The sequence below is a fragment of the Emys orbicularis genome, chromosome 11 (assembly GCF_028017835.1).
Source record: "Emys orbicularis isolate rEmyOrb1 chromosome 11, rEmyOrb1.hap1, whole genome shotgun sequence".
Classification (NCBI taxonomy): Eukaryota; Metazoa; Chordata; order Testudines; family Emydidae; genus Emys; species Emys orbicularis.
The window spans coordinates 42,550,725-42,573,258 of record NC_088693.1 but is presented as its reverse complement, the minus strand read 5'-3'; the positions used below and the strand labels follow the sequence as shown (position 1 = coordinate 42,573,258).

The 22,534-nt window shown below is 43.4% G+C and overlaps 1 protein-coding gene across 5 annotated transcripts in view; it reads left to right on the top strand.

Moving 5' to 3' along the window:
- The window catches only part of LNPK (lunapark, ER junction formation factor), a 78,070-nt gene that overhangs the window by 39,488 nt on the left and 16,048 nt on the right, over positions 1–22,534 (top strand). For all 5 annotated transcript variants that reach the window (XM_065412895.1, XM_065412897.1, XM_065412893.1 and 2 more), the window contains 3 exons: positions 18,727–18,832; positions 19,580–19,650; positions 21,631–21,801. In XM_065412895.1, the coding sequence (XP_065268967.1) occupies positions 18,727–18,832; positions 19,580–19,650; positions 21,631–21,801 (348 nt within the window). The remainder of the gene's footprint in view (positions 1–18,726; positions 18,833–19,579; positions 19,651–21,630; positions 21,802–22,534) is intronic.

Sequence of the window (22,534 nt, the reverse complement as noted above, 5' to 3'; positions counted from 1 at the left end):
AAAAAGGAAAACGCTTTCAGTATACATTCTTTTCTCACTAAACTCTGCACATATTTTATTATGCATCTTGACATTTATTTAAATTTTTATTCTAGCAGGGATGTTGATGCAGCATGAGTTATAGTGTAAAATACTGTGTACCCTAAAAAAATCTTTTCTGCTAGATAGATGGATTTTTCTAAAAATGGCATGTTAATTTTGTACTGTAGTGCAATAAAAGGGTTTAGCAACAGTTGCGATGTTTTAAAAAATAGTGAGTTACACAAGATACTTCAAACTGTTCACTTCTGAATGGGCCTCCTGTTTTGCAGATGCCTTTTTCAGCTTAGTTCTGGGTCAAAACTCAGAGTGGAAATTCTCCATGAAAAATACTTGGTATCATTCTTTGCAATTTAATCCATATTCTGTGGAGTAGTTTTTGTTCTCTTTATACTGTTGCCAAGAAGTTTTTTTAGCTGTGACTTCTTATGTCCCCTTAGTTTTAAGGTTTATAGTGATTATTTTAAGTTTTTGGCTTACATTAGGTAATAAAATATATTAGTACATTGATGATCTTTCTCTCTCTCTCTGTTAAGAGAAACTTGGGCAATTTAATTTTGAAATGGATTTTTACTATACTTTAAAACAACTTAGTGGGATAACATTTTAAATGGAGCAGGATTTAAACTTCTCACCATATTAAGTTAATTTATGCTGACCTACGATGGTAGCAAATTCTATAGAATGATTAGAGAAGGCACTTTAATTGTAATGCCCTGTTCTTGAACAATTAACTACTTGAAAATTATCTTTATGGTGAAACTTCCAATGTTGGTTCTGAGACAAAATTGAGGTGTTGGGGAAAGTTTTTAGTAAATCCTGATTAGCTTCTTAAGTTACCAAAGTGAAGTTTTCCCACCAGTAAATGTATTGCAGTGAGACAGCTCTACTTAATGGCAGTGTTTAACAAGTTTAAACTTGGCATGTACCTAAAGCATATGCTCCTTGTTGGGTTGCTGAAATAATTGGTTAAATGTTTGCTCATATTTAATTATTTAACTGTGTGTAATTTTCCTTAGCAATATTAAGATGTAGGCACATTGAACTAAATTGTGTTTATTTGAATTTGAGCTTCTAAGTATAGAACAGTGAAATAGGTATTTAATGGGTGTATTGCAATGCACAGTTGCTAGGTCTTTTAAGTAAAAAGAAACTATTAATGAAAGTTTTGTGGCTAATATTTTACATGCACAAATCAAATTGTTTCCTTTAGTAACTGACATGTTTCCCTTGCATATATGTAGTTTCTGCCGTGTGTGTGTGTGTGTGTGTGTATATATGTGTGTGTGTGTGTGTGTGTGTGTATATGTGTGTGTGTGTGTGTGTGTGTGTATATATGTGTGTGTGTGTGTGTATATATATATAAAGATGATTCACTTATTTCTCATATACAGAAATTGCAAACACTGTGTGAGATGTCATGGTTACTGTGGAAGACATATCTTTGGATTTCCTGACTTTGGTGCATGTACACTCTAAACCACAACATTTTAGTCTAAACTAAATTCAATATCAGAGTAAATCTCTTTCCACCTTAGTTTATGCATCACTTGCAACAAATATGAATGGGTTTAATTATCTCTAAAGTAAGAATATTCATTCATTTTTATTACTGTATTTTGTAGAAGAGAATCAATTTAACATGAACCACAACAGAGCTCCCATATGTTTGAAAATTAATAACCAGCAGGTAGTTGAGAGTTTGCCAAGCTTTGCAAAGATGACCAGTCTTCGTACAATGATTGCTTTTGATGTTTATATTAATTACTGTTGTCCATAACAGCATGAAGACTAAGATGCATGGTTTGAGAGTTATTAGTATGCAAGTGATTGAAGATGCTCTTGTGGAGCATGTTCTCATGTTTAATATCTCTAGGTTTCTTTATGTATTTCTCTGCATTGACTATTAACATGTAGCAAGTAAATGTGCTTGCAATATAAAATGTTATGGGGAGTCTTATAATACTTAAAAATTCAGTCCTCCATTTAAAGTATTATTACTAGACTATTTTAGGTGTTCAGTTTCTTTTCTTCCAGACTATATATGCTGTCAGAGTGTTCTAAAGCTTTATATTCACATCTGTATTCAGCTATGCCCACTCCTTTTTAATGGGAGTGTTTTGCCTCAGTGACCTTAAAACAGTGGTTCTCAAACTTTTCGTACTGGTGACCCCTTTCACACAGCAAGCTTCTGAGTGCGACTCCCCCTTATAAATTAAAAACATATTTTTTATATTTAACACTATTTTAAAGTGCTGCCTTTAGAGCTGGGTGGTGGCATAAGGCCCCACCGACCCTGCCCTTCTTAAGTTCCTTCTTACTGCCCGTGATGGTTGATGGAACCTCTTGTTGCTTAGGCAATCTCATCCCTTAGTGGTTTTACTCTAAATTTATGTAAATAGTTTAGTAGTTTGTTTGTTTAGATAATTTAAGTAGTTTTAGATAAATAGTTTGGACCAGTGGTTCTCAACCAGAGGTATATGTATGCCTGGGGTTACGCAGAGGTCTTCCGGGGGTACATCAACTCATCTAGATATTTGCCTAGTTTTACAACAGGCTACATAAAAAGCACTAGTGAAGTCAATACAAACTAAAATTTCATACAGATAATGACTTGTTTATACTGCTCTGTATATTATACACTGAAATGTAAGTAAAATATTTGTGCCAATCGATTTATTTTATAATTATATGGTAAAAATTAAAAAGTAAGCAATTTTTCAGTAATAGTGTGTGTGTAGCTATCAGGCCTTGGACATCGGCAGGCCAGCCCAACGGAGCTCCCACTGGTCTTCGGATTCAGGGCACTGCTCGTCAGGCCTGAGACGCCGATTGCCAGTGGCATGGTGCAGGCCCATGGAGGTGTGCCCGTCCCTGCAGCCCCGAAACCAGGACCCACCTAGCCATTCCCCCAGTGTTCGGGACCGCTCCGGAAACCCAAGGCGATGGTCCTGAGAGCCTCGCTACCGGTCACCGGAGTGCTGGTATTGGTCACCATGGTTGGGCTGAAGTTCCCTGTTTCAGCAGCCAACACACTCCTGCTCTCGCTCAACGGACTGGCACCGCTCAAGAAGCGTGAGGCGTAGATTGCCAGGCCACCGTCGCTGATCCGCATGATCTCCCTGGCCTCCATTCCCTCCCTGGATCTGGGAGACTGGTACGCCGCCCTTGATTTGAAGGATGCGTACTTCCACGTATCAATATTCCAAGGACACAGACAATTCCTGTGTTTCATGGTGGGTCCCACTCATTACCTGTTGAGTCTGGCTACAGCCCCGAGGCTGTGTGTGCATGACAGTGGTGGCTTCCTACCTCACGTGTCGGGGTATCCAGGTTTACCCGTACCTCGATGACTCGCTCATCAAGGGCCGCTCCAGGTCTCCGATCCAGTGTGATGTCTCAGCACTGCAGGTCACGTGCTGTGCCCTGGGCCTGTTGATAAACGAGGAAAAATCAACGATAATCCCGGTACAAAGAATAGAATTAATCGGGGGGGTCCTTGACTCCACCTATGCCAGAGCATTTCTGCCGCAAGACTGATTCGAGAAGATGACGAGTCTCATTGCCAGTGTCTCTGCGTATCCCCTCACCACAGCCCGGGTCTGCCTCAGGCTGTTGGGCCACATGGCAGCATGTACTTGTGTTGTCTGTCATGCAAGGCTCAGGCTGCGACCCCTTCAACAGTGACTGACAACAGTCTACGCCCTGTCCAGAGACCATCTGGACAAGGTTGTCACAATCCCACCAAAGATACTAGCTTCCCTGCAGTGGTGGAACGACCCCAGGGTGGTGCTGGCAGGAGTTCCGTTCGACCCTTGGTATTTCTGATATTGGATGCCTCCGACCTTGGCTCGGGAGCGCATCTCGGCACGTTGCGAACTCAAGGGACGTGGTCCCCAGAGGAGCTGATGTTGCACATAAACATCAGGGAACTCAGAGCAGTCTGCCTAGCCTGCGGCGTCTTCCTGCCCCATCTTTCCGGTTGAGTGGTACTGATACTCACGGACAACACAGCTTCGATGATCTACATCAACAGGCAAGGGGGAGCCTGTTCATCAGCTCTCTGCCAGGAAGCACTCCGATTGTGGGACTTGTGTATCCACTACAACATCCACCTTGAAGTGTCGCACCTCCCCAGCATCTGGAATGTGCTGGCAGATCACCTCAGCTGGTGGTTCTTCTGTCCCCACGAGTGGTCCCTTCATCCAGAGATCGTCCAAGTGCTCTTCCAATGGTGGGGAACTTCCTGAGTGGACCTGTTCGCCACCAGACAGAACAGGAAGTGCCAACAATACTGTTCCTTCCAGGGCCTAGGCAGGGACTCCGTCTCCGATGCCTTCCTTCTGTTGTGGGAGGGGGATCTGATGTACGCATTCCTGCCGATTCCGCTCATCAGCAGGATCCTAGCAAAAGTCAAAACAAACAAAGCACGGGTCATCATGATCTCTCCAGCGTGGCCTCGCCAACACTGGTTCAGCAAGCTCATGGCTCTGGCAGTGGCCCCTCTATGGCCACTGCCCAGACCTTCTCTCACAAGACCACGGGCAGCTCCTGCACCTGAACCTTCACTTCCTTCACCTCACGGCTTGGTTGCTTCATGGTTGAACACGGAGGAGAGGGCCTGCTCCAGCCAGGTACAGCAAGTCCTCTTGGAAAGCAGAAAGCCCTCCGTCAGAGCGACTTACCTAGCAAAGTGGAAGCGATTCTCCTGTGTGGCATTTCCCCAACAAGGTCTTTGCAGTCTATCCTGGATTACCTGCTGTACCTTAAGCATCAAGGCCCTGCTTTTTCCTTTATCAGGATGCAGTTGGCAGCGATGTTGGCCTTCCACACCAGGGAAAATCGGTGTTCTCACAGGACATGTCCATCCAGTTCCAAAAAGGCCTAGAGCAACTCTTCTCACCGGTCTGGGATCCGGTTCCACAGTGGGACCTCAACTTCATCCTCTTGAGGCTCACAGGACCTCCCTTTGAGCCCCTGGCCTCTTGTTCCATTTCACACCTGTCATGGAAGGTTGCCTTCCTTGTAGCCATTACCGTGGCGAGACAAGTATCTGAAATTAAAGTCTTTACTTCCTGAGCTCCTTATACAGTTTTCTACAAAGACAAGGTCCAGCTGTGACCCCATCCTGCATTCCTGCCTAAGGTGGTGTCCCACTTCTATGTTAACCAGGATATCTTTCTCTCGGTTCTCTATCCAAAGCCGCACTCCACCGCAGAGGAGAGGCGGCTGCATACCTTGGATGTCTGGCACACCCTAGAGTTCTACCTGGAGCGTACCAAGCCCTTCCAAAGGTCGACCCAACTCTTCACTGGGACAGTGGACAGGATGAAAGGTCTTCCAGTGTCCTTGCAGAGGATCTCGAACTGGATCACCTCCTGTATCCGGAGGTTCTGTTATGAGTTAGCACAGGCTGAACTGCCGCCTGTATTGAAGGCCCACTCGACCAGAGCTCAAGCGTCCTCAGCAGTCTTCCTAGTGCACATCCCCATCCAGGACATCTGTGGACACATGGTCTTCAGTGCACACGTTTACGACGCGTTACGCCATCACTCAGTAGGCCAGAGATGACGCTGGATTTGGCAGAGCTGTGTTGCAATTGACACGTCCATGAACTCCTACCCGCCTCTGGTGGTACTGCTTGGGAGTCACCTACAATGGAATGGACATGAGCAAGCACTCGAAGAAGAACAGACAGTTACCTTTTCCGTAACTGGTGTTCTTCGAGATGTTTCTCATGTCTATTCCATGACCCGTCCTCCTTCCCCACTGTCGGAGTTTCCGGCAAAAAGGAACTGAGGGTGGGGGGCGCCGGCAGCGCCCCTTATACCACGGCATACGTGTGCCACTCCAGAGGGTGCCAGAGCTGGTCCCCTATGGATACTGCTGAGGGAAAAACTTCCAGCACCGGTGTGTATGTGGCGAGCGCACACACACCTACAATGGAATGGACATGAGCAACATATCTCGAAGAACACCACCAGTTACAAAAAAAGAGGTCTTTTTTTGGGTTGCCCTCCTTACTGTGTATAATTATAGCGCTTGTCTGTCTTGACACAGCATGTCATTAATATGATTCTTCCATATATTGTGTTCTGTTTAGGTTCTTATATAGCCCTCATCACTGTAGTATCTGAGAGTTTTTTGCAGTAGTGCATTGAGCAATCTGATGAACATCTGTCATGTGTGGTTAACTTTTTCTCTCACCTTCTCCCCCGGGGTGAAGTCTTGTACAGTTTAGTATTATATACTTGTACATGAATACATGTTGCTTTATGTTTTGTTAGGGAAGGCAAAGGTACATTTCACTTTAAGTGGTAGATGCTCAGGTTTGTGGTGGTAGCTAGTTCCTGTGGGCGTTTATTCCACGGTCTGGAACTGTCTACCAAAGAAGGCTTTATCTCCTGCACAGGCAAGCTTGACTCTTAAAGTAGAAATACTAAAGGTAGTAAGTTCTGTTGTGCCTGAGGAGCAGAGTTGTTGAGAGAGCACTTCCTTCTGGTGCTTTAGGCAGTCTCTTCAATATTCTCGGCCTAGCCATTAAGCAACTTTGAAGATAAGGACCAATATCTTGAACTTGATTGGATAGTCTGTGGGGAAACCAGTGTCAGAGCAGAGAGCAGGTTTGATGTGCTCATCATAACCCATGTTGCTTAGGTGACATGCTTCAACAGTCTATACTCTGAGTTTCCTAAGCATTGATGGCTTCTTGTCCAAGTATATTGCATTGCAGTAGTCCAGCGAGGAGGTGATAAAGACAGTATAACTGGTCATCCTCCATAAGGATGGGATAGAGTCTTCAAGCCAACTGAAGATGGTAGAAAGCATAACTATTCATTTTTATAGCTTTCATCAGATTAACTGATTTTTGTTGGGGCTTCAAGTGGGAAACTGAGCCACAAATCCACTTTATCTTGAACACATTATAAGCATTACTACAATTATCAACACTTGTATCCATAATATTATCTTAAAACTAAATGCCATATCTGGATGTTCCCCAATTGTATTCATTTGGTCCTAGTAACTGGCTGTAACACACTATCTATTGTATTTAATTGTTCTTGCATGTGAATTCTATGGTTTGTGTGTTATTTTAATAAAGACTTTTAAGTGCAGATTTAATTTTACAATAGGTATTTTAAAGTTAGGAAGTAATTGTATAGCCTTAGTGCCAAAGCTTAGTTGACTTTTTCCTGTTACTGGCTCAACAAATTTGAGTATAGGTATAATTTTGAGTAATTCAATTATAGTTTTGAATTTAAGAATAAAATACCAATTGAGCTGATTGAATGGGCACACTTTCCCTCCATGATTGTATTTTTACTGTTGTATAACCACACAGTGGTCTTTATTTCCCACATGTTTTATGTCTATTCTAGGTACTCAGCTGTACTGGCAGTTGAGATTTCTTTCTTGGGTTTCTGTTTCATTATTATGATCTATACCACAGATTTGTTGCATGGCTCCTAGGGCATCACATCAACAGATCCATTTGGCTTGCACCTCTGTGCAGCAGTCCAGAAGAGGTGCTTGCCACCATCCATGTGTCTTCCAGTATGTGAGGTACATGGCTGGACATGTTCCTTAAAATTGGAGTCTTTGAGGATGCTTTATTGGCAGTGAAAGTGGGGGGAAAGACTTTAAAAAATAGCCTTTTGTATAGTAATTATAATTAAGAGGTGACATTGTTACCACAGCTAGATTCCAGAGGATATTAACCTCTGTGACTAGTTGTTTCATTCCTATACCAGTCCAGCAGATATTTGTTGGTAATGAGAAAATAAAACATAACATAAGAACATAAGAAAGGCCGTACCGGGTCAGACCAAAGGTCCATCTAGCCCAGTATCCTGTCTACCGACAGTGGCCAATGCCAGGTGCCCCAGAGGGAGTGAACCTAACAGGCAATGATCAAGTGATGAGGCTATGCATTTTCCCTATGCGGATATCTTTTAAAGCTTGTCAAGCATCTATCAATATATATGTACCCATTGCATTTCACATTACCTATAGCTATAGTGTGATTTTCAGCTTCCTCATTATTGTGACTGATTAGCCCTCTTCGGGGTTTCCATTAATACTTGGGCAAAGAACAAGAATTGGACTGGGGTGTATATTGATAATTAAAGATGATGGTCCCACAATATAAGCAAAATGCGTATCATCCCAAATGTAGCTAACGTGTCTTTCATACCAGGTATATTTCTGTTCTACAGGAGCTAGTAACTCAATGCGTAAGCAGTGGGTCTGAGTTTTGAATTCCTATGCTGACCCAAGGCGACTGCCTGTGCTATTTCTGTAGCAGCTAATTCCAGTACAAAAGGTTGTGACTAGTCAGACTGAACCAACACTGGAATTGAGGCTAATACCTCTTTCAATTTAGTGACTGCTTCAGTCACTTGTGGGTTCCATTCCCAACTATTACCTTTTTAAAGTAAACTATATGAAGGAGCAACTATTTCAGTATATTCAGCTATAAACTCCCAAGAGAAGCCTGTTGTTCCTAAAAATTACAGTTTGTTTTAATACAGTTTAATTTAGTAATTTAAAAAGCATTTTAGAAAATATTCCTATAACCATTTTGCAAAATATCAACAATATTATGTTTTCCCTTTAAACATTTTTAACCGATTAATGTGGGTTTTTGATGCTCCTCAATTGGCAAGTTATGCCACAAATATATAAACTCAGATTGTATTTGGTTTGAGGACTGATCCATTCATAAGTGTTTTCCCTCTATATTTTGAGCTCTTCAAAACACAGGTGCCTACAATATATAAAACAAAAAATTACGAAATAAACATATAATTTATAAGCCCCTTCATTTTCAGTTTAAACAGATTTTTACTGAAAAATTCCCGAGTTTTACAAAAAGTATTATTCTGTTTTTTCTGATTTTCAACCTACTTTTTGTTTTATTAGGAAAATACAATACATTGCATCAGATATATGTATTATGATAATACATTAGTCTGTGTGTATATGCAAAGCTGCCTTTTGAAGTAAGACTATGTATTAGGGTATGTCTACACTACGAGAGTAGTTCGATTTTACTTAAATCGAATATGTGGAATCGATATTGCAAAGTCGAACGTGTGTGTCCACACTAAGGACGGTAATTCGACTTTGTGAGTCCACACTAACGGGGCAAGCGTCGACATTGGAAGCGGTGCACTGTGGGCAGCTATCCCACAGTTCCCGCAGTCCCCGCTGCCCATTGGAATTCTGGGTCTAGCCCCCAATGCCTTCTGGGGAAAAAAATGTGTCGAGGGTGGTTTTGGGTAACTGTCGTCATCCAACCGTCACTCCTGCCCTCCCTCCCTGAAAGCGCCGGCGGGAAATCAGTTCGCGCACTTTTCTGGTCAGTGACAGCGCGGACGCCACAGCACTGCGAGCATGGAGCACGCTGCAAACATCGCTGCAGTTGTGGCCGTTGTCAACGCCTCGCAGCTTATCATCCACCTTTCCCAGCGGCAGATGCAGATAAATCAGGCGAGGAGGCTACGGCACCGCGGTGAGGGCCTGAAGTCTGAGAGTAGCACAGACCTGTCAGAAAGCACGGGACCCAGCGCCGAGGACATCACGGTGGCAACGGGTCATGTGGATGTTGTGGAACGGCGATTCTGGGCCCGGGAAACAAGCACGGACTGGTGGGACCGCATAGTGCTGCAGGTCTGGGATGAATCCCAGTGGCTGCGAAACTTTCGCATGCGGAAGGGGACTTTCCTTGAACTTTGTGAGTTGATGTCCCCTGCCCTGAAGCGCAATGACACCCGGATGCGAGGAGCCCTGACTGTCCAGAAGCGAGTGGCCATAGCCCTCTGGAAGCTTGCAACGCCGGACAGCTACTGGTCAGTCGCGAACCACTTTGGCGTGGGCAAATCTACCGTGGGGGTGGTTGTGATGCAAGTAGCCAACGCAATCATTGAGCTACTGCTCTCAAAGGTAGTGACCTTGGGAAACGCGCAGGCCATCATAGATGGCTTCGCCGCGATGGGATTCCCAAACTGCGGTGGGGCTATAGATGGAACTCACATCCCTATCCTGGGACCGGACCACCAGGCCAGCCAGTACATCAACCGAAAGGGCTACTTTTCAATGGTGCTGCAAGCACTGGTGGACCATAGGGGACGTTTTACAAACATCAACGTCGGATGGCTGGGCAAGGTTCATGACGCTCGTGTTTTCAGGACAGGTCTGTTAAGACGGCTGCAGGAAGGTATTTACTTCCCGGACCACAGAATAACTCTTGGGGATGTGGAGATGCCTATAGTCATCCTCGGGGACCCAGCCTACCCGCTAATGCCCTGGCTCATGAAGCCCTATACTGGCGCCCTGGACACTGAAAAAGAACTCTTCAACTACCGGCTGAGCAAGTGCAGAATGGTGGTGGAGTGTGCTTTTGGCCATCTCAAGGGGAGATGGAGAAGCTTACTGTTTCGCTGAGATCTCAGCGAAACCAATATCCCCATTGTTATTGCAGCTTGCTGTGTGCTCCACAATCTCTGTGAGAGCAAGGGGGAGACCTTTATGGCGGGGTGGGAGGTTGAGGCAAATAGCCGGGCGATTAGAAGAGCCCAGCGGGACGCGCTGTGCATCCGGGAGGCTTTGAAAGCTAGGTTCCTGAGTGAGCAGGGTAACCAGTGACTTTTCAGTTTGTGTACAGAGAAGCTGAACCTGCCCCCGTTTCTTTACCCACTAAATGTTCAGTATCCTCTCCAGTTACATACCCCGTTCCCCCCCTTCCAACACACGTTTAAAAATAAAATCACTTGAATTTTGTTAATGAACACCGTTTTCTTTATTACTGTTTTCGTGGGAAAGTGTTGAACCTGGGACGCAGACTGTGGTGGGGAGCGGGTGTAGTGTAGTGATGCAAATGACGCTTCCAAACTCCAGGAATGACAGGCTCCGCAGTGGTGGACTGGTGGTTTCAACGGACCCTGCCACCCCTCCTGTTCGGGACTCTGTGTGTGGGAGGGCTATGTGACTTTGTGGCAGGGGGAGGACGGTTACAGATCCCCTGCTGTGTGGCTCTGTGATCCAGGATAAGGACCGCTGCATAAGATCTGTAACTGCCCTCCCCCGCCACAAAGTCACAGAGCACCTCCCACCCCCCACAGAACACTAAAACCACCTCCCAGACTGACCAGGGTAACTAGTGACTGCAATGTGTGTGTGCCCTGCTGCTGAACCTGCCCCCGCCTCTGTACCCTGGTAAAGGTGACTGTCCTGTCCAATTACCAACCCCCTTCCCCCCCTTCAGACAGACTCTCCTCTAAAGAACATGATGGAAACAGTAATTAACAGAAATGTATTTTTTATTAGCAACTACACATGAAACTGGGGGGTGAAACTTGGACGGGGGCTTGGGTGAGGCGGGAAGGAAAGGACTTCCCAAATTTTGGGGAATGAGAGCCTTCTAGTAGTAGAGCAGTCTGCAGGGGTGGAGTGAGAGTTTTCACGGACTCTGCCACCCCTCCTTCTTTGGACTTTGGGTGAGGGGGGTATGGGACTTGGTGGCGGGGGAGGGCGGTTACAGATAGACTGCAGCGGGGCTCTGTCCTTCTGCCTCCGGTCCTGCAGAACATCCACAAGGCGCCGGAGCGTGTCCGTTTGCTCCCTCATAAGTCCAAGCAGCGTTTGAGTCGCCTGCTGGTCTTCCTGCCGCCACCTCTCCTCCCGTTCCATGTGTGAACGGTGCATTTGGGACAAGTTCTCCCTCCACTGGGTCTGCTGTGCTGCCTGGGCTCGGGAGCAGCCCATAAGTTCCGAGAACATGTCCTCCCGTGTCCTCTTCTTCCTACGCCTAATCTGCGCTAGCCTCTGGGAGTGTGATGCCAGGCTACGTTGGGAGACAGTCGCAGCTGTGGGAATGGGAAAAAGGGAGTGAATTCCTCAGAAAGATAAATTTAGTTGTGAACAAAGAACATAGTCTTTCTCTGTGAACAAGACCATGCACAGCACCTATCACATGCGCACTCAGGACAAGGTCGAATTTTCGGCCTTCGCATTCAGTGCCTGGGGTCTTGCAGTGCAGATCTGACAAGCGGGGCAGGACAGCGGAATTTGGGTAGCAGGCTGACATGGTAAGCCGTAGACTTGTGGCTGCTTAAAACTTTAATAGTTGCACTGACCTCCTTTCACATTGAAAGCAATGCCAGTCCCTGCTGCCAGCAATCCGGCAAGCATGAACTCTGCCCCTGTCCCACCCCCTCGCGGCTGTCCCAGGGAAAGATCCCTGTATGCTGCCCCTCTCCCGCCTCCACCGCGTGGCTGTAAACCGCCGGTTACAGCTCTGTAAAGGAACGTGCAAGCAGTCCCAATACTAACATTCCCCTACCTAATTCAAAGCAGGTCACCATGAGCGACATCACCCTGATGAGGATCTCAGACACGGAAAAAGAAAGAATGCTTCGGGAAAGCCTGCAAAGACCAGGGCCGTATGCCGCCATGCTCTGCAGGGCAATGATCCCGGAGTACTTGCTTGTCTCCTGGCGCGGAAATGTCTACTATTACGGAGGACCCAATAAGGCCGCTCTCCCCAGGAACCTGATGCAAAGGCTTTCCAATTACCTCCAGGAGAGCTTCGTGGAGATGTCCATTGAGGATTTCAGCTCTATCCCCGGACATATAGACCGCATTTTACTGTAGCTGCACTGGCAGGGACTAAACAGTAGAGCGGCTTGGGCAGAACAATCATGCTAAACCGGACATTGTTAGATTTTTTTTCAATAGTTGCACTGCCCAGGACTGAAACGTTAAGCGCCTAGGGCAAACTAATCATGAGAAACCCATTGTTGTTATTGTTAATATTCCTGTTCTGTTAAAAATAAATGTTTAGATGTTTAAAACACTGGCTGATCCTTCCCCTGATTCTGTGTCCAGGTTAACGGCTGGGGACGGTTGGTAGGGGATCTCTGTAAGGGTGATGAAGAGATCCTGGCTGTCGGGGAAATCAGCGTTGTAAGCGCTGTCGACTGCGTCGTCCTCCTCATCTCCTTCCTCATCTTCCCCGTCTGCTAACATGTCCGAGGAACCGGCCGTTGACAATATCCCATCCTCAGAGTCCACGGTGGTGGGGTAGTGGTGGCGGCCGCACCTAGGATGGAATGCAGTGCCTCGTAGAAACTGGATGTCTGGGGCTGGGATCCGGAGCGTCCGTTTGCCTCTTTGGTCTTCTGGTAGCCTTGTCTCAGCTCCTTGATTTTCACGCGGCACTGCGTTGCATCCCGGCTGTATCCTCTCTCTGCCATGGCTTTAGAGATCTTCTCGTAGATCTTTGCATTCCGTCTTTTGGAGCGCAGCTCGGAAAGCACGGACTCATCGCCCCACACAGCGATCAGATCCAAGACTTCCCGATCAGTCCATGCTGGGGCCCGCTTTCTATTCTGAGATTGCATGGCCATCTCTGCTGGAGAGCATCGTTGCCAGTGCTGCTGAGCTCGCCACGATGTCCAAACAGGAAATGAGATTCAAACTGCCCAGACAGGAAAAGGAATTCAAATTTTCCCGGGGCTTTTCCTGTGTGGCTGGTCAGAGCATCCGAGCTCGGACTGCTGTCCAGAGCATCAACAGAGTGGTGCACTGTGGGATAGCTCCCGGAGCTATTAGCGTCGATTTCCATCCACACCTAGCCTAATTCGACATGGCCATGTCGAATTTAGCGCTACTCCCCTCGTTGGGGAGGAGTACAGAAGTCGAATTTAAGAGACCTCTATGTCGAACTAAATAGCTTCGTGGTGTGGACGGGTGCAGAGTTAATTCGATGTAACAGTGCTAAATTCGACATAAACTCCTAGTGTAGACCAGGCCTTAGTCTAGAACAATGGTCACCAATCAGTTGATTGCGATCGACTGGTCAATCCTAGAGGATCTCCCAGTTGATCGCAATCTCTGGTGGCGTAGTGTGGCTGCCACTAAGGCACACTCCCTGCCTACCCCGGCCCCACGCCACTCCCAGAAGCGGCCAGCGCAGCCCCACAGCCCCGTGGGTGGGGCCAGAGTCTCCCTCCACATGCTGCAAGCACCTCCCCCACGGCTCCCATTGGCCGGGAGAGTTGTGTGGGGCGGGGCTTGCACAGAGGGACAGCGCGGGTTGGCCTCTTCCGGGAGCGGTGTGGGACTGGGGTAGGCAGGGAGCCTGCCTTAGCCTAACTGCACCCGCCGCCGACTGGGAGCCGCTGGAGGTAAGTGCTGCCCAGCGGGAGGCCACACCCCATCCCTGAGCCCCCTCCTGGAGCCAGCACCCCAAACCCTCTCCTGCACTCTGACCCCCCTCCTGCATCCCAAGCCCCACCCTAAGCCCCTGCTCAGAGCCAGCACCCGAAACCCTCTCCTGCGCCCGAACCCCCAGCCATGAGCCGCCTCACAGTGCCAGTACCCCATACCCCCTTCTGCACTCCGAACCCCCTCCTGAACCCAAAGCCCCAGCCCTGACCCCCCTCCTAGAGCCAGCACCCTGTACTCCCTACTGCACCCCAACACTCTGCCCCAGTCTTGACCCCCTTCCAGAGCCAGCACCCCATACCTCCTGCTTCAGCCCTGAGCCCCCTCCCAGAGCCCACACCCTGCACCCCACCATTCTGCCGCAGCCCAGAGCCCCCTTCTGCACCCCAACCCCCTGCCCCAGGCTCAGCCCAGAGCGCCCCCCCCCACACTGCCCCCTCCCAACCTTTTTCTCTGTTTCTAGCACAAACAAACATATTTTCATGGATCCTTGTGGTGAGTGGCATCCACCACTGAATTTGTCCTTCCGTGACTTAACACAAACTTTTAACAATTAGAGAGGTCTATAATCTTTAATGTTACTACTGGCCAGCATTTTAGCAAAAAGGTTTATAGGTTGAGGGGGAATACAAATCAGAATAGCCATTATCTTCTTCCGAAAGGTACAGATAGGACAGATCCTCACTAGTACCAATGTCCTTACGTTTCCTTAAATTCTCTATAGTTTGATTGCACTTTATATTCTTGGACATATTACTGTGTGTTCCGTCTTTCCATAACTGCACAATAATCTGTGTTGTGCTTAGTTTCTCACTGTCATAGCTCAGTGATTTTTACCAAGAGCAAATACTGTAGTTTGTCATTTGATCATTAGCCACAACTTCTCTATTCTGTACTTTTAACTGTTTGCAGCATTCTTTAACGTGTCCCTCAGACACAAAATTATTAAATATACTACTTCCATATACAGTTCATGGGAATTTTTATATTTCTTATTATTCCCAACTTTACTCTTAAGTCTTTTTAACTATGTCCCAAGGTTCTTCCTTGGGTAAGACTTTTCTATCAAATCCCTCTGTGGCAAATTATATTAACATACTCTTCCATTATGATTATGAGAACTTACTTTCTTGTCTCGGTGTTGGACAACACCATGGCTGGAGGCAAGGGCACTGTTCTCTACAGCCTTCCAAGCCTTGATAGTATCTGGAGCCTTCATAATCTTGAAGAGCCAGAAGTGGGAACAAGACATCATGGACTCATGCCACCTAGGGATGCCAATGTTGGATATTAAAGTGGGAAACTGAGTCACAAGTCCACCCAATTTAGGCTTAATCAATTTTTGCCTTTATACAATTTCAGACAGAAGTATTGTCACTTATAATGTCTGAACGTATGCTTATGCCAATAACAGACCAGATGGAATAGGTAAATGGGCCCAAATTACTGCATTCCAGGGCACTGGAAAGTTCTTCTACCTTCCATGATGATCATCACCTTCTCTGATCTCTTGGTCTAGTCCTTCAGTCCTGTTCCTGCAGTTTCTGGTGCAGTGTCTCTCTAGTTTGGGCTTTGTTCACTTGAGTCTTTTATACGTTTTTACATTACAGATTACTTAATTTTATCCACTAGGCTTTTACCACATCACCCCTTCATTTTTGTGTGTGCGTATAACCCATACAATATGCACGCGCAAACTTCAATTACCCAACTTCTGAATTTTCCTGCTGGTTTTGCAGTTTTGGGGTCATGTCATTCTATGTCACCCTGTTCCTAGCTTTCCCAGAAAACTGGGATTTTATATTTATCATTACATATTTGTATCTCTTGTTTACATCTTCCAACATGACACATTATGTGTCTTGCCAGCAATAATATCATTTTAAACAAAACAGCAATTTATATCAAAGAAGAATTGGCAAAACCACACTTATGCCAGGCAAGGCCTTGGTCTAAGTGTTACCTCATCTAAACCCATTCACTATCCATAATTACAAATTATTAAAATATAGCTTACAAAGCTCTTAATTTTACCATTTAGCAATTCTTCATTCTATATTTCAGTACACATATGTCACTTTTCTACCCCTTAATCTATTGCAGGAGTGGGGAGTTATGGAAAACACTAACCCTTTTCTGTCAGCATTTTTTATTGTCTTTAAACGTAGGTTTTCAAAGGCCCTTTTCATTCAAAGTGCATTGTTTGTGAATCATTACCAAAAAAACTTCATCAGAAATTTTCCTGTGTTGCATTTTGAGGGGTCTCAATTTTAGGGCCTTGACATTTAATGGTACTGTAACAGTACATTGTAATTAATGTTAGTTAACTTTTGTTTACCTTAAAATTGGTTATTCATGAATCAGCATTTGGGTTGTAGCTTTAATCTATTAATAAATGCTTTCATTTCAGATTTGTTAAACATAAAAGTTAAGTGTGGATGAAGTCTAAGCCAAAGCTGTTCATCCTTACCACCTGCATTGTTACCCTGTTTTCAAAAGCAGTTTGAGTTTTGCTGACTGATGAACTGCTTAAAATTTGGAACAAAAAATCTTCAGTATAAAGTCTGGGCAAACTTTCAAACTCACTTATGGGACACTAGAAGAATGATATGGGCAATGTAAGATTTATTTCTGAAGATCAGAGAATTGCAAATTTCAGGGCATAGAACTATTTTGGGTTGGAGGCAAATTTCCCTTTAAAACATAGAATGCTACTCAGTGTGTTTATGTAGGCATCCAGTAATGGCAGAGGAAGCAGCTGGAAATGACAGTAGTAAAATCTGTCCAGTATTTGTTATCAGTGTATCACAGGGTACCTGTGTTGTTGTTATTTGTTAAGCTCTTGGCCAAATTTTGACTCTTGTCCGCTAATGTGTGAGTTTAGGGAGATGAAATAATAATTTTTAATACTTGACTGGTTTTGTATAATTGAGACTACTTAGATTTGAAAAGTTAATTTGACATGAATTTTTCCATAATGTGGCTGACCACTTCAGGAGTAAGGAAGAGAAGAGTTAAAGCTACAGGAAATAGAATTTGCAGGTTTTTAAGGTTGCCTATGTCTTGTACAGCAGACCCGCTGTTCCCAAACTCTGGTCTATGGAGAGTTGGGTGGTCTTATTTCTATATGTGAGGGGAGACAAAAAGAAGCAAAATCTGATTGTGAGATTAATTCATTTGAGAGGACAAAACACTTATGAAACATGACTAAAAGTACGTAAATTCTTCCTCATCACTATTTTTTCATGTTGCATCAACTGCCAAAGTTTCCAAAAGGGAGATTTCTTGATTTTAAATGGGAGGGAGATGATCCATAATATGGTATCTCTATTAGAGATGAAACTTCATTGAAGCAACGGTTGATAGATTTTCTACCACAGGTGTTCATAAATTTCCTGTAATATTAATGGCAATGCAAAAAGTTAAGGCTTGCCCTCTAAAATAGTTTGGGGTCATAAATTTACTTTAATTTTTTTCTGTTTGATCCTTTAAATTAACAGAGAAGAATGCACCGATAGCCTTCCCCAACTACTGTAATGCTAAACGAGATCACTCTTTAGCATCACCATGCAGTGGTTTATTACTTTCTTTGTTTTATAACAGCATTTTTGTGTTCAATCTTGGGTTCCTCATCTGTTCGCTGCAGTACCTATTTTTAAGTAATGCCATTTTGGTACTGAGAGAGAATCTGTTGTCCATTGTTGGTATTAAGATGCTGATATGCAAGATTATATTTTTAAGAATCTAATTTTGAGCTATCTAGACTGACTTTGTCTAACCTTTTGGATTTTTGGTAATCTACATTTGAGGGGCAGGTGAACGTTTTCCCCCTAGTTTCTGTCTAGTCTGGCTAATATAGGCAGTGAGAGCAAAAGTGTTTTGAGGTGAGATCCCTTGTTCCAGCAAATACACAAGCACCAGTGTGTGCTTTTATATTTACACCCACTATAAGCACCCCTTTACGCTGACAGCATGGTGTTAAAGGGCCTTAAGATAAATGAGAATTGGGCATGTTGTGTGTTCATACACATTCCTTCAAATGTTCTTCAGTTTACAAGGGTGGATTTTTGCTTTTTTAATAATCCTTTTCCTCAAAGATTTGACTTTTGAACAACAGTAACTTTAGTATTAAACTTACCAGTAGTTTTAAATAAGTGATTTAGAAATCATAACTTTGATTCCACATTTAGTAACTGATAAAACTGAAACATTTAAACAGCAAGAGCAATTGCATTTTAAGAATGACATATTGGAAAAAAGAAAACTAGCTGCAGTCCAACTATGTTGAGCTTGAACTAAAGTGGTACAACTTCCCTAGTGGATTTCACAAATGGGACAGTTTGGAAATACTGCACATATTAATACACTGTATTAGCATGTACAGTAAAACTAGTGCATTATGTAGTAGGACTTTGTAGTTAAAAGTCAATTCATTATGTTTACTTCATTTGTTAGGTCTCCATCCACCAGGCCCTCCTTTAGCAAGACCTATTCTTCCTCGAGAAAGGGGAGCTTTGGATAGAGTTGTTGAATACTTAGTTGGTGATGGTCCACAGAACAGGTAACATTTTGCTAATGATAGTAAGTAACAAAGCACATGTACAATGAGTTAAAAGTCTGGTTTTTGTTTGTGCAGGATTAGATATTCTAGAATTCTGCTGCTTATGTTTGTTGCTGGCTTTATATACAGTTTTCCTAATGAACTGAACTCTCTTTTACCCCACTCTCAGGAGCGTAAACTCTAGCACGAGCAGTTTTAAAATGATAGTGCTCTAGTGAAAAAGAAAAGCCTGATTGAAGCGTGAGTGGGAGAATGAATTAAACTATCACCTAAAAACATCCGAGACTCTTAATCTTTTTTCATATGTCGTATTTTTAATTGCTTATAACTAATTGCCTGCTGAAGGTGTCCCAAACCCACTTGAGCTGGCCTGCTAACTCTGTTAGAGGAGCTATTAATCAGATCATTGTATTTCACCATAAAAGTTGAATTACCAGTATTTTTGATGTGGCTTCTATTGAGTCTAGTATGAAACAGTTAGACGCTTAAATTGCAGCTATGTGACCGGTTAAGCGCTAGCCATCTTGGTTTAATTCTTAAGATTATGATTAAAAACTTGTCTTTTGCTGATGTATAAGTGAAGAGACCCTGCTTACAGTACATTTTTCATAAATGAATTGGGCATTACTTGTTAATAATATTTTAAGTATATTAAAAGTTGCTCAGCTTAAATACTATACAGCAGTTCCATTGTCTCAATACTTAGCTTCAACTTAACACCTGTATTTTTTTTTTTTTTTTTTTAAGGTATGCCCTTATATGTCAACAGTGTTTTTCTCATAATGGTATGGCTCTGAAGGAGGAATTTGAATACATTGGTAAGAACTAACTTGCATAGTCTGTTCTTTTTAAAAAAAAAAAAAATACTTCTCAAATATAAGTTTTGTACTTCATTAGAGACTGTTACAGCACTGTAACATTTTGATTCTAGTTAAGTACTTAGTACAAGCTAAGAAATGCCACTTATGGTCATTTACTATTCAGTAGCTTAGGATACATTTTAAGTTTTAAAAAAGTACTTTATTACAACTTTTAGGCCAAGGATATTGTGTGTGTAAAACTATTCAGGAGAAATAAGCCTCTTCCAAAACATCCTTGAGAATCACTACGGGCTATGAATAGTTCTCAAAAGGGTTTTATAGCTAAAAACTATCTGACATTAAAGTGCTCCGTTTTACCAGAACTTAAAGAAAATCTTGTTTTGGCAAGAAGATCTCAGGGAGGCATCAAAACAGGAGTAGGAACAAGCCCTGGAGGTTATATGTCAATTTATGGCTGACAATAACTTAAGACAGACACAGTTCTTTATTGAACACATGATGTACAAAAGAGGCAAAATAAAACTACAGTAAGTCTAATGTTTAAGAGAGTTTCAGGCATCTCTCTTTTCTTTCCATTGCGCATGGGGGTCTGTCTCTCTGTTTGGGAGAAAATATACAGCACAATAGGCAATATATTATTTTATTTCTGATTGATATTCCAGCATGCATGCTGTGTATCAGTCTGAGCAACAAACAGTCAAAATGTGCAAGAAAGGGACTTTTGTTTGGTCTTTTGTAAAAGTGTATTTTTAAATTATTGGACAGCATATAATGTTTTTCCAACACAAATGTGGCTTTCCTTACTAAATGCCACGAGAGCAGATTATTTTTCAAGTAATAATGTAGTCTCCCATCGAGTTTGATGGATGAGGTACATTTAAGGACTGTAGACCTACACAAAGAATTTTTCAAAGTAGTAGCAAGTTGGTCGTAATTCTCTCATCCTTTTTGGTCATTTTGTCGGTGCAGATGGTCTGCCAAACAAAGATGCAGCACTTTGTGAGGTGCAGGAGAAACAATTGAGACAATCATAAGCCGATCCCATTGATGGCTAAAGTGACCACAGCCTAGTGCCTGGGCTGTGCCAATTTCACTTGCTAAGGTCGCTGCAGCCTGAAGAAGAAAGTGGCTGCTCCACCAAAGTCTGTGGGCCATGACTGGCTAGCTCCGGTTTTAATACAGAGTATGTCTTCTCCTAGACGAGCTGCCTACTGGGGCTAGGAGTCTTGTCTAATCCAGCAATGGACTGCTTTTTGTCTGGTCCCTAGTCTTTGACCTGGCTGGCTGGAGTGGTCTTACCAGAAGTTAAACTCCTGTTGGCATAGCTCTCCAGGTCATGAGAACTCTCAAGTCTTCCCACCACATCAAGGTGTAGCCCTCAGGGAAGGAAATGCCTGAGTAGTAATTGACAGAATAATTTAAAGGCAATGGATATCCATACTGGACTATTTATAAACAAAACAAAACCAAGAGAATGGTCTTATATTATAAGTCTTTAAGTATACTTTTCTTCCATACACAATGACTCCAAATCATAGATAAAAGATTCAGTTTATGCATTTGGCAATACTGTGTGTATCATGAGGTGCATGTTTTGTTGATGTTTGTGACACCCCTAGTAATGCCTTCCAGAAATGTTCACAAGTAGCAGCAGCAGAGCTGAAAGTGAACATGCATTCAACAGCGCACAGAGGAAAATCGAAGTAGTATAGAGGGGCCCGAGTAGGTTTGGTGGTGATGCTCTTAAGCCTGAAGTTGGGAGACATGCTACATAGCTCTATTAACCAATTTTTTAAAACTATTTTTTAATTTAAAAACAAAGGTCCTTTAGTGTCTTAATATTGTCACGTTGCTTTATTTTTTGGAAACTCAAAGTTTTATTTCTTGGGAAATATGTATCAGAACACTAGTATGTTGAGACTTGAAGTCAACTTAGTGAGACTATTATTGTGTATGCTTTTGTAAACCTTTGTGCAGCATTTAGGTGTGCATACTGCTTTTTCCTGAATCCTGCAAGAAAAACTAGACCGCAAGCTCCACGACTCCCAGACTTCAGCTGTGAAAAGAGGCAGCCAACAGAATTGCTGACTATGGTTGAACCTTTGCATTCTGGAGGGGTAAAACTTCAAGAGAATCCACCAAGGGAAGGTGTGTACTAATCCTGTGAAGCTTGCCATTATTAATTTTCATTGATATCCTTTTGTCACTACTCTTCTTGGTTCAGCCTTTTTTCCTTAAAGTGCAGCAGTTTTTAAAGTATTCTAACCTTTTTGTTCTCCTGTAGTGTGTGTATTTTGCATTGTTTGTTCCTTAGTGTTTGTAGTTTACTCTTCATTTGCATTGCTGAAGGGTTTTTAGCCATACAACTCCTTAAAATTCAGTCTTACTTCACTCATGTCTGGCAAGTTTATTTTCCCTTTGAAAATACTGTCTTATGAAATCCCTGTTTTTTATCATTGATAAACAAATAGCAAACCTAAACTGTCTATTACGTGCATAGTTAACAAGACAATCTGCCCCTAAGTGGTTAAATTTCACTGTTTTTTCAGCAGGTCATTTGGTTGAGGTGGGTTGAAATTCCTGCCTTTGTTCCTTAAGTTAGTTTTGCTATTTTCCCCAGGGCAGGAAAATCTTGTAAAACTGCCTTGCTTAAAATCAAGAGTTCAAAGACAAATTGTCAATTTTAATTTAACAAAGTTCCTTTTGAGAAGTTTTATAGTCTGCAAATACAGTAGGTGTCTAGTGTTCAACCAACAAGAAGATGCAATGTTTTCAGGAGAGTTTAGAAAATAGTTGTAATTAAAACCAAAGAATCTTCAGTTAGACTTAATTTTGATTACTTACTAAAGAGGTATGGATTTCTCTACGGTTTGGTTCAAAC